Source organism: Cervus elaphus, chromosome 18 (genome assembly GCF_910594005.1).
Source record: "Cervus elaphus chromosome 18, mCerEla1.1, whole genome shotgun sequence".
NCBI lineage: Eukaryota > Metazoa > Chordata > Mammalia > Artiodactyla > Cervidae > Cervus > Cervus elaphus.
In genome coordinates, this window is record NC_057832.1 from 80,678,122 (window position 1) to 80,691,649 (window position 13,528).

Sequence of the window (13,528 nt, forward strand, 5' to 3'; positions counted from 1 at the left end):
TCCAAAATAGGCAGTTATATAAGCAAGTTTTAAGTATTTAATGGTTGTTTCATGAACATAAAGGCAATCATCACTCTGGCATCTTGCCAGTGAGTCAGGAATGTGTCATTCTTTCCAAATTAGAAATGATACTAAGATGTATCCAAAGCATGCTACCCAGTGACAAGTTCATGTATTTAATATGGTTGTCTTCTGAGCAGCTTGAATGAATCACTAATAAAAGGGGAAAGCTCTTTTTTTTTTTTAATCCAGGATATGGCTGATGTTATATTTACCTGGCCATTGATGGGAAGGTCTAAAGTTAGTTATGTCCAGTTCAAGTCTGGGAAACCAATACTTGATTCTTAACAAATTGTAAGGAGAACTATTGATTATGGTAAAATGAGAAGAGCATTGGAAATCAGTAATCTATAGTTCTGATTGTGAATCTGTAGGCAGTTGTCGCCCAGTATTACTTTAGGATAATTCTTCAGTAGGCTCCTTAGGATATATAGTTTTTAAAAGGATTGTTCCAAAAGTTCCTTATGTTTAGAATCATACTCATTTATTTATTCTGCCATAGTTTCAACAGTTTAATTCCCTATGATATGATTTAACACTGCCAAGGTAAGCCAAGCTATCTGTTACATAGTAGGAAAAGTTATACTTTTTATCATTAATTTAATTTATTCAACAAATACTGAGTTTTTGCTAAGTAACAGGCAACAACCTAGATACTATAGAATACAAGACCATTTTTTAATAAAATAAGCCAGCCACATATTTAGGGAAATCAATATTAGTAATATTAATGTTAAGGGCATCCAATGCTCTTTTGCCTATTTGGGGAATTTCTAAACAGTCCAAATGTTAAAAACAAATTGTGAGATAAAAACATCCTGAAAATTCTATTCAAATAAACCAGATTTGAATTTACTATCAGGGATTGTGCTTTCATATGAGATGGTGGGTTGAAGAGGATAAGGACTCCTATCACTTGTTCATATTTTCATCAGAAAATGAAAGTAACTTTGTAGACTCATAGGAGAATGGTATGATATTTTTAAAAAATTAATGTCACATGAATACAGTGATATACACAAAAGAAAGACACATACATACACAAAATGTCCAAAAACATCAAGTACCCACTTTTAGCATACACTGTACTAGGTACTTCCATGAAATGGATCTCATTTTATACTCTCAACAATCCTGCAAGCTACTCATTATTCCCCTTAATTTCTGATACTGATAAAACTAAAAAACTTGAGATTTTAAACTTTTAAGAAAGAGGCTGAGATCCAAGTTAGTCAGTCTTCAAAGATTATTTTTCCCTGTCACAAACATAAAATAAATACATAAAACTGTCTAAAGCGAGTTTTTCATTACCCAAACTGTTACAGAGATGCAGGAAGACAGTGGGGACCAAGACAGGTTTTTGAATCAGTGTTAGTCACTTGATCAGAGGAGGAAGAAAATTCACTGTCTTTGAAACAGGATTTTATTTGTGGCCAGTGTAACAGAACAAATTAGAGAATATTAAAATTCTTAAAGCAGTCTCTTACACATAACAGTGAAAGGTCAAATGTGAAACTTTCATGGAAAGAATATGAATTCAATCCTCAAATCTCCAATACCATCAAGGAGGTACTAAGAACAGCAGTTGGTTCCTTCTTTTCCTTTTCAATAATCAGGGCACATATGCACATCCAGTAGAAACAGGACTACCACTTTGTATTTTCTTAGTGCCTGTCTCTCAGCTTCAAGAACTTCATAGATTTTTAAAATTCTAATCAGTCCTCTGACTCTCTCTGGAAACTAGGGTCTCTGTATCATTCCAAATCTACTAAAACAGGTAGCAGAGGTACCTCAGAATTATGTAGCATCTGGATAAAGGCTAAGTAATTAGGGCAGCCTTGAGCCTGGTGATTAATAGCTCTGAAGTCAGATAGATCTGAGTCTGAATCCTGTCCCTGCTCATCAACATTGAGTGAATTTCTAGATGTGTTTTTGCCTTGCCTTCTTTACATGGGGTAAGAAGAGATGATATTTTATAAAGTTGCTGTGAAGACTAAAGGAGTCAACAAGTGTGAAGTGCTTGACAGTTTTCTGTTTATCAAAGAGAGAGCAGTGGGTTTTAGAGTGTAAGTGTCATTACAATAATAAGAATAATTTGGTAGAAATCATTCATATTTCTAACTAAGTGCTTTACGCTAGTCAGAACACCTGCTACCTTACAGGCATACCTGTTATGTGCATGAATATGAATTTCTTGGTGTGAAAAAGTGTATTTTCTCTCTTTGCACCCAAAATATGAGTCATGAAAAGTAATTAATTACTATGAAATTCTTACTGAATTGTAACATAAATGCCTACTGGCAATGCCTAATGTTTTAAAATGAGTTTTTCAGATAACTGTCATATTGAATTTATAATATTTTTTCAACATTTAATCAATCATTGAGAATGGTTAACAAGAAGTTTTCTTTTATTTAATAAATGTTATTTTTTGTATTAAATAAGCTTCCAGTCTCCTCTTCTAGGCAGTCTTTGAGAAGGGAACTTTTTATAACTAGCAAATCAATGATGGAACTTTATATCAAATGTTATATATCTAATGTATTATTATGAATTTTATTCATTTTTTATTAAAAAATTTACTGATACTGAGAATAGTGGGTATTTTTGCTCCTTTCATATTTAATTCATACCTGTGAATATATTTAAAGACTGTGTAATTATTTCAGAGTAAATCTTACCTTAATTTGCCTTCAAGGTTATTTGACCAGTAAAAATATCTTGTCATTTAACAAAGAAGGCAAAGAATGCCAAGAATTTACAGTATATCTAATGCTATGTGTGAAAAAGAGAGGAAAAAAACTCTGACATTTTCTTTCAAATATTCTTAACTAGTATGAACTAGGTACATTCTATAACAACTTATGATTATTACTGTACTGCAATTTACAGTGTTCATCTTTTCACATGTAATTCTTCCACTTTGCTGCAGTTTTTGTTTAGGTGCTAAGTTATGTCTGAATCTTTTGTGACCCTGTGAACTGTAGCCTGCCAGGCTTCTGTGTCCATGGGATTTCCCAGGCAAGAATACTGGGGTTGGTTGCCACCTCCTTCTCCAGGGGATCTTTCCAAACCAGGGATCAAATGAACATCTGCATTGCAGGTGGATCCTTTACCACTGAGATACCAGTTGCTGTTCAGTCGCTCAGTCGTGTCCAACTCTTTGAGATCCCATGGTCTGTAGCACACCAAGCTTCCCTGTCCTTCATGATCACCCAGAGTTTTCTCAAACTCATGTCCATTGAGTCGATGATGCCACTAGGGAAGCCTGTAAATCTCCCATGCTAGACTGTTCAAGTCTGAAGAAAGACTTATTAAGAAATGAACAGTTAAAGTTGCCTAACAAGAGATTCTTGCCTGTACAAGTGCTTGATAATAGCAGGATGAAAGTATGGCTAGATGAGTGGATGACAGCATGATAGTCTACTTTCACACTTCAGAACTGGTCTACTTTATTCCAAGCAATGCCATGGACAACTAAGTTGTGGTTCTTTTACTGAAAGTCAGCTCTCGCTCTAATCTCAATTTCAAGTTTTGTCAAAAATCCTTAAGAAATCTTTTTTTTTTTTCTTTTCTCTTTTTCCTCTATGATCTGCTATGCCTACCCAACTCTTGGATTATAGTTTCCTCTGCCTGAGACTCTCAGGTTTATTCCCATTTCTATTCCCTAGTCTCTGCCGTTGGGCTTATGCGTTTACTTCTGGCTCTGAAGGACAAACTGTATTGTGAACCCTACATGGTTTGCTAATTTATCCACTTCTGTATCCTTCCTCTTTTAATCGGGCAACTAGGATATGCCATGGGGAATATCAATAGTCCTTTAGAGGAAAGAGAAATGGGTATATCAGCACCATATCCTGACAAGAAAAATGAAGCAAGAAACAGGATGTGTAGTTTAGTCAGACGGCTTTGTAAAATGGGAACACTTGTAGGAAATGATATAGACTGAAATGTTGGTGTAACTCTCATAACTTTTTTCATTGAGAGCCATGTAATATCATAATTAAAGGGTGTTTTAGAAATAAAAGATGTTTAGATATAGACGCTGAGACTAACTGGAAAAGCTCTACTCTGGCCATGGAGCTATTGTCATAAAATCCTCTTGTATAATACATAATCTGGAATAGTATGAAAATACATTTTTAATGACAAATTCACCCTGAATTCTCAGTTGCCATCCCTACTCCAACTCCAGTTAATGCAGCTGAAGCAGAGTTGCTCAGTGTCCAAGCACATGGTCAATTTTCTGAGGCTGTGTCATTGTAAAGTAAGAACCATGGGCAAACCAAAGTAGACACTCGTTTCAATCCAATTGCTAAAATTATACTGAGAAAGACCATAATTTCTAGTGAGACACACTGGATGAAAAAGTAATGATTTCCCTTGATTCTAAGTCTACTACTCAATAGTAGCCTACTTTTACTGTTCCCGCAGTTATTAAGTAACTGTATAATCTCAATTCCTTCAGCAACTGGATTTTTGATCTTGAAACTGGTGTCCACATTCTTGTTTCTGAATATATCCTATCAAGTAGCTTTGATATGCCCCATTAACCTAGAATGTAACCAGATTTCTACTTCAACTCTCTTAGCTAGGCACTCCAGATATTTAGTCTAATTTGCTCTTTACCAATGTACTAATGTCCTAATGTCCTTCCTACTTCCTGCCACGTGTGTTAGACTCATATTGGGGCTTGAATCACTATGTTCCCATATCTTAATTAATTGCCTCATCACTTCATTCAACCCTGTGAGACTCTGCCCAGATGGCTTTCTTGTCTGGGCAATGATACCCCTATGATTTAGACTTATGGCCCAGTTTCTTTTCATAGAAGGTTAGTCATTTTGGAGAAACAAAGCTAAAATCCATTCTTTATTTTGTTCACCTATTCTTTATGCATATTTATTTGGCATCCTTTATGTGCCAGCCATTCTTTTATCTAGGCACTAGGATAATAGAGCAGAACTTGCAGGATGGTAAGAGGCATGAATACGTAAGTCATCATTACCCATTAATTTATGTCATGCATATTAAATAAGCACCTAACTGAGCTAGATAATATGTTTGGTACTGTTGACACAAAAATGAATAAAATAATTCTTGCCTTCAAAAGTTTATGGGAACCATAGACATGAAAACAATTTTTTAAATATCATATGGTGTGTCTGATGATAAAATTAAAGAGGGTAATATGGGAACATGGATTGCTATTAATGACACTGATGAGGTAAGAAGGAGCTTGTATGGTATATTAAGGGGATTGGCCTTGGAAGGACATGGCAAAGCGCAGCTATTTGTTAACAAAAGAGCTAGACATTGGTTATTTGAATTCAAATCCCTTTCCAGTTATTAACTCAGTGATCGCAAGTGTGTGATCCCTCTGAATTCTGAACAATGCATCTATAGAATGTCCATTAACATAGAACTTATTATTTTTATAGTGTTGTTGTGAGGGACTACTGAGATAATTCACATACTTATCCTAATACCTGGCACATAGTTTATGTTCACTAAGCATCTGTCACTATTATTCTATAGGCAATGACAGAATTCAAGAGGATTTTAAGTGGAGGAATTATGTGGCCAAAATTCTGTTTGAGATAGAGTATAGTTAAAATTGTAAGCAGTTAACTAATGAGAACTTACTATATAGCTCAGGGAGATCTCTATTCAGTGCTCTCTGTTGACCTAAATAAGAAGGAAATCCAAAAAAGAGGGGATATATGTATACATATAGCTGATTCACTTTGCTGTACAATAGAAACTAACACAACATTTTAAAGCAAATATACCCCAATGAAAATTAATTAAAAATAATTCTGAAAATTGTAACACACTCATTAGCAATGCCTAGCAGGAGCTAATGTTTGTGGAGGAAGCTTAGGCCAAAGTTAGAGATTTTGGATAAATAAGGCTCTAACTATGGTATGAAAGGGACCACCCTGGGAGAGTGTGTGAAGTGGATAGATCAGGTGGCTGAAGATGGAATTGTGTGGAATACAAAAATATAAGGGGTAATATCAAAGAAAGAAATGTCTGTGAAAAAAACAAAGTAGGAATGATCGTAGATGTGTTTGGTAATAAGCAACATAAGGGAGGCTTTCTCCTCCTTGAAATGCCATGGAAAAGGAGGCTGAGAGGGTCCAAGAACTGGGTGTTGAGAAAAGGCTCACCAGTTATCAAGGTGGGAAAGGCATAATGTAAAGAGAGAATAGTTAAGTCCCAACACTTAAGATCTCAGGTAGGCCAAAGTACATGAAGCAATAGGTGAAAATACAAAAGGATGCAATCAATGCCCGATAAAATATTATAGTAGAGAGGTCTTACAGTTTGGGGATGGGTCACTGGCTACGTAGAGGACATGGTGGTGATATTATAGTTAGGTGGGTCAGCAGTATCACACCTGGAAACAGGTGGTAAGAAGACAAAGAGTAATGACCATACTGAAGCTGATGGTTCCGCTCCTTTAGGATAAGTCATTATATGTTCACTGATAATTTAGGATTAGGCCAGGCTGAAAGTTGCTTCCATTGTGCCATAGATTTCTTAAATGTAATGAGGCTAACCATTTCCTTTGAGTCACAGTAAAATTAAATTACCAACTTGATTAATATGAGATCTGGTTATGCTATTAGAGAGAAATATAACCAACATTTTTGCCTTTTTTTTTTTCAAAGGATTTTCCAGAAAAGGAGAAGTCCACAGCAAAGGCCCTGGAAGATGTAAAAGCGAACTTTTACTGTGAGTTATGTGACAAGCAGTACCACAAACACCAGGAGTTTGACAATCATATTAATTCTTATGACCATGCTCATAAGCAGGTAAGTTGAAGTGGGAAATAACCTTCATATTCCTGGATTTCTACTTTCAGAATACAACATATGCAACTGACCTTATTTATCCTCATCTAAGTTGCTGAGATGTTATACCAGTTTTTTTCCTCGAAAGTTGTGTTTTTTGTTTAAATATTAAGTGAAATACTTTTTCCCAGAAAGAATATAGGATCCAAGAGTAGATTGACATTTATTTTAGGATTATATATGTGAGGAAACCAGGACTCAGTAAAAATAGGGCCAGATTCAAAACCACCTAGCTACTTAGTGGCAGATCTAGAATATTGGATGAGTATTAGGCCAAGATGTAGCGTAGAATTTTTTTGAGTTCCAAGGTATAGGGAATACTAAGTTTTGGGGGAAATTTTTTTTCAATACAATGTTATATTTTTGCAAGAATATCCTCTTAGGAAAATCAAAGTGATTACTTAATAAATGAACAATTGCAGAAAAGCTAACAAAGACAATCTCAGACAAAGGCAAAAGTGGAGGGGTAATGGAAGATATAAATATATAAATAAAATCAGTGTTGATATTCTACACATAATGCTAAGATTGATATTCTACACAAAATGCTAAGATTCTCTTTTTCCATTTGTCTGTGAAAGAGCGGGTTATTGTTCTCATCTGTTAAATTTTATCATTGCTGCATGATGTATGAGGATATTAGCCCTTTAGGAATTATAGGTGTCAAACACCACTAAGAAAGAAATTCCATATGGCCACAGGATTATTACTAACAGCTGAGAAGTTGCACAATCCTAATATCATGAAATATATGGATAAACCTTGTATAATCTAGACCTACAATATTTATTCAGAGTGAAAAGCAATAAATATTTTGAATAATATCACTAATATATATTGAGTACATATAAAATATATGGCTTTGACAGTTTCTATTAATATCTTTAAAGCTAGAGCATGAATATGTAATTGACTAGATGTCTCTGACAAGAGTAAGAACAACGGGAATCATTGTTCCGGATTGAGATTTCCAAATCTTAGTGTGCCTAATCATCACTTTGGAGCCTGTTAATAATGCAGATGTCTAGATTCTCCTTTAGCTATTCTAACTCAGTAGTTCCAAGATCGGGCTCAGGAACTTGCATTTTAAAAGGATACAAAATAGAATTTTTCAAATGTATATATAAAAATGAAGTATGGGACTACCATCCAACTCCAACAATGATCTGTCTTGTTTCATTCATAGTATCATTACTCCCCACACCTGCCACCACCTTGGATTATTTTGAAGTAAACTCTAGATATCGTATCATTTCATGTGAAAATATTTCAAGATGTTTAATGAGACTTAAACAACATAGCCATCATCATACCTAAAAATTAACAGTGTCTTGGTATAGGTCATTTGTCTCATAAATGATTTGTAAATTTGGGTTTGTTGAAATCTAAATGTATCACAATTTTAGCTGATACATCTTAAAGTTTCTTTTAATATTTATTTATATTATGGGTTTTCCACTCCCCCTTTAAATTGTGCTCTTTGTAATCTGTTTGTTGAAAAATTGGATTGTTTCACACATTTGAGATTTTGCTGAATACAACTCAGTGTTATCTTTTCACATTTTTTCTGTCTTCTGTGTTTCCTTTAAACTGATTGTTACAGATAAAATCTGGTCAAATGCTGGTTCCTTGGCAAAAACATATAAGAGAGTGTGTTTTATCTTTCCATAAGGAAGTATATGTGATCAAGTTTTCTTTCTTTTTGTGACTTGCAGTTTGATCAGTGGGTTTCGGTATGATTGCCTTTATCATTAATTACCCCACCTACATTTTTCCACTAACGGTTCTTGTATCCATAGGTGATCATTTGCTTAAATCTATTACTTCATTTGGAGCTGTAAAATGATTATATTATCTTTGTGTCTTTTATTAGATAAAATATGTCTATAAAGACAAATTTCCCAAAAGCATCACCCAAAGTGAATTTTATGTAGGAGTGCTTCAGCCTGCCTATTAAGAAAAAATTTATTCTGGAGATTTGGAGAAATGTGACCATGGAAGGTCTCATGGGACAGTGATATTAGATCTGTGTTTTAGATGTACACAAGTAAATATAAATAAAGAGATTCAAGATGGGATAGCAATCTTGAGTGAAAACACAAGGAGCTAAGGTGAGGAAATGGAGGAGTACAAGGCCTCTTATGTAGAAAGTATTGGACTACAGGAGGGTGAATTCTCCACACTTGATCTGCCTTCTACAGCCTGCCTTTCACTCTGGAATTCTGCTTCATCAGTTCCCTTTTTTATCATTTTCCTTAATTTTGTTTATATTGTCTTTCTGACATTTTGATAAAACAACACTTCCTCAATCCTTATATTCCATCTATTTCCCCATTTCTGCTTTTTTTTAAGGCTTCCTAGCTTTCTAACATTCCTAGGCATGCTCCTTTGTTCAAACAGTGATTGAGTTTCCATTATTTGCTTTTTTGCAGGTTATAGAAAGTGGAAAATTTTGATCCCTAATTTCAGGAGGCCTATTATGTTGCCTGGAAAATTCCATGAGCAGAGTAGTTTAGTGGGCTACAGGCCATGCAGTTGCAAAGATTCAATATTAGAGAAATTATTATCTAGGATACGAAAAGAATATATAAAAATTATTTAAGAATGAAGAGTTGACAAATGAAATAGAAATCCTAAAAATATTTTAGAAGTTAACCATGTTAACCAACTAAGAATGGAAAGTTACCTTTATGGTAGAAAGGCATGGGTGCAGTTATAAAGCATGACCCACACATAAAGAAGCTGCAAAAATATACATTGTGATCACTAAAGTCATCATCAGTGTCTTGGGGACTTTAAAATTTTTTGAAACTCTCCTTCATTCCTCCCATTCTTCTCTTGCAATAGGCCTCATTCTCCATCTTCCCTTTTCATTCTCTTTTCACCATTTATGTTAATCTCACTCCTGACTCTTTGCTAGCGCCTTCTAACTGGACTCCCTGCTTCTAGTATTTTCCTTGTTCTGCACTGACCTATCCATTTACAGCCAGATTGATCTTTCCAAACTCTCACATTTATTCAATCACTCCCATTGGAAATCTTCAATGACTGCTGGCTGACATTTTGTAAAAGTCTGAATTACTTAGTCTGTCATTCAAAATACCCACAGTTTGGCTCTGGCATCTATTTCCAGATTTATCTCCTCCAAACCCAGAATTTTCCTAATTTCTTAAAAGATTCATTATGCTTTTCCACCTGCTCATATTGGCTCATAAACTTCCCTCTGTCTGGGATCCCCTCCTGTCTTATGGCTGTATTTCAACATATGCTTCAGTAGATTTAATACAAGATTGATAACTTACATCTTGATATGAAAAAAAAGCTGAGATCTCATGGTAAGCTGACTTAACAGCATTTTCTAAATTCCTTTTGATCAAAGGATAATTAATATTGTGCAGAATTTTGTACTTGCTGCCCACTTTGGGTAACACTGCAATAATTAAATTTACCATAGACCTCATTATGACTACTTTCTTAGATCAATATTGAAATACTTCCATCTAAAGATTTATTTTGGCCCAAAATATTCTGAAAATTACCTGAACTCTAAATGAAGCTGAGTTTACAATTTGCCTTTTAAATGAAACAATTTTAGATACAGAAAATAAGAAGTATGCACTAAAGTAAAGTATGCGAAAACCTTTTCTTTTTTTCAAATTCCAAAGCTAAATACATCTATTTGGTTCTTGCTTCAGTGAGGGCCTTTCTTGATTGTGAGGCTGATTATAATAACAGTAGTAGGGCTTTGGATGAGTGTTTTCTAGCCTAACTAACAGGAACAGTTGCCTTAATTTTATTTTCCATGGGGATTCAGAGTACATATCTGGCCTCTTCTGCTGACAGGGTAACCCGCTCTACTTTCCTTCTCTCACTTATAATTACTCAAGATCCAGCAGTTTAATAAGTGATTTCTAAAGCATTTATGTCACCTGGTATCTAAATAGCAGTCCTCTGTGTTTAATTCATTTTATTGCAAACATCATATTATTCACAGATTTATTGTAATTATAGAGAAGTAAGTTAACACTTATGATTATACAGTGGAAGTGACAAATAGCTTTAAAGGACTAGATCTGATAGACAGAGTGCCTGAGAGGTTCATGACATTGTTCAGGAGGCAGGGAACAAGACCATCCCCAGGAAAAAGAAATGCAAAAAAGCAAAATGGCTGCCTGCGGAGGCCTTACAAATAGCTGTGAAAAGAAGAGAAGCAAAGGAAAAAAGGACAGATATACCCATTTGAATGCAGAGTTCCAAAGAATAGCAAGGAAAGATAAGAAAGCCTTTCTCAGCAATCAATGCAAATAGACAGAGGAAAACAATAGAATGGGAAAGACTAAAGATCTCTTCAAGAAAATTAGAGATACCAAGGGAACATTTCATGAAAAGATGGGCTCAATAAAGGACGGAAATGGTATGGACCTGACAGAAGCAGAAGATATTAAGAAGAGTTGGCAAGAATACACAGAAGAACTGTACAAGAAAGATCTTCACACCCCAGTTACTCACGATGGTGTGATCACTCACGTAGAGCCAGACATCCTGGAATGTGAAGTCAAGTGGGCCTTAGGAAGCATCACTACAAACAAAGTGAGTGGAGGTGATGGAATCCCAGTTGAGCTATTTCAAATCCTAAAAGATGATGCTGTGAAAGTGCTGCATTCAATATGTCAGCAAATTTGGAAAACTCAGCAGTGTCCACAAGATTGGAAAAGGTCAGGGTTCATTCCAGTCCCAAAGAAAGGCAATGCCAAAGAATGTTTAAACTACCGCACAATTGCACTTATCTCACACGCTAGTAAAGTAATCCTCAAAATTCTCCAAGCCAGACTTCAGCAATACATGAAACGTGCAATTCCAGATGTTCAAGCTTGTTTTAGAAAAGGCAGAGGAACCAGAGATCAAATTGCCAACATCCTCTGGATCATCGAAAAAGCAAGAGAGTTCCAGAAAAACATCTGTTTCTGCTTTATTGACTATGCCAAAGCCTTTGAATGTGTGGATCTCAATAAATTGTGGAAAATTCTGAAAGAGATGGGAATACCAGACCACCTGACCTGCCTTTTGAGAAACCTGTATACAGGTCAGGAAGCAACATTTAGAATTGGTCATGGAACAACAGACTGGTTCCAAATAGGAAAACGAGTACGTCAAGGCTGTATATTGTCACCCTGCTTATTTAACTTATATGAAGAGTACATCATGAGAAACGCTGGGCTGGAAGAAACACAAGCTGGAATCAAGATTGCCAGGAGAAATATCAGTAACCTCAGATATGCAGATGACACCACCCTTATGGCAGAAAGTGAAGACCAAAAAATCCTCTTGATGAAAGGGAAAGAGGAGAGTAAAATAGTTGGCTTAAAGCTCAACATTCAGAAAACTAAGATCATGGCATCTGGTCCCATCACTTCATGGCAAATAGATGGGGAAACAGTGGAAACAGTGAGATAATTTATTTTGGGGGGGCTCCAAAAGCACTGCAGATGGTGATTGAAGCCATGAAATTAAAAGACGCTTACTCCTTGGAAGGAAAGTTATGACCAAGCTAGATAACATATTAAAAAGCAGAGATATTACTTTGTCAGCAAAGCTCCATCTAGTCAAGGCTATGGTTTTTCCAGTACACATGTACAGATGTGAGTGTTGGACTATAAAGAAAGCTGAATGCTGAAGAATTGATGCTTTTGAACTGTGGTGTTGGAGAAGACTCTTGAGAGTTCCTTGGACTGCACGAAGATCCAACCAGTCCATCCTAAAGGAAATCGGTCCTGGGTGTTCATTGGAAGGACTGAGATTGAAGCTGCAGCTCCAATACTTTGGCCACCTGATGCAAAGAGCTGACTCATTTGAAAAGACCCTGGTGCTGGGAAAGATTGAGGGCAGGAGGAAAATGGGATGACAGAGGCTGAGATGGTTGGATGGCATCACCAATTCAATGGGCATGAGTTTGGGTAGGCTCCGGGAGCTGGTGATGGACAGGGAGGCCTGGCATGCTGCAGCTCATGGGGTCACAAAGAGTCAGACATGGCTGAGCGACTGAACTGAACTGAACTGAACTGCAGTTAATACATAACTTTTAAGAATGAAGTAAAATAATCTGGGACTCATAGCTTTGAACTAATTCCATTGGACATTTAATGGTTTCTGCTGCCACTGCTGCTGCTCCTAAATCTCTTCAGTCGTGTCCAACTCTGTGTGACCCCACAGACAGCAGCCCACCAGGCTCCCCATCCCTGGGATTCTCCAGGCAGGAACACTGGAGTGGGTTGCCATTTCCTTCTCCAGTGCATAAAGGTGAAATGTGAAAGTGAAGTCGCTCAGTCATGTTTGACTCTTAGTGACCCCATGGACTGCCCCCTACCAGGCTCCTCTGTCCATGGGATTTTCCAGCAAGAGTATTGGAGTAGGTTGCCATTGCCTTCTCCAAATAATGCTTTCTATAATTTAATAAAAATTGAGATATGCTTCATGTAGAAAAAGCTTATCAATAATTACAAAGCTATTTTTTTCTATTTCTTCTACAATAAAAAATGAATTTCTAGATTTGACAGTCATGTTCTATATGTAACTCAAAATTTTGGAAATGACAATTTTTTTAGCTATTG

At 36.0% G+C, this 13,528-nt stretch overlaps 1 protein-coding gene across 1 annotated transcript in view; it reads left to right on the forward strand.

Moving 5' to 3' along the window:
* The window catches only part of ZNF804B (zinc finger protein 804B), a 519,711-nt gene that overhangs the window by 420,076 nt on the left and 86,107 nt on the right, over positions 1 to 13,528 (forward strand). The window contains exon 2 of the mRNA XM_043873460.1: positions 6,738 to 6,881. Coding sequence (XP_043729395.1) covers positions 6,738 to 6,881 — 144 coding nt within the window. The remainder of the gene's footprint in view (positions 1 to 6,737; positions 6,882 to 13,528) is intronic.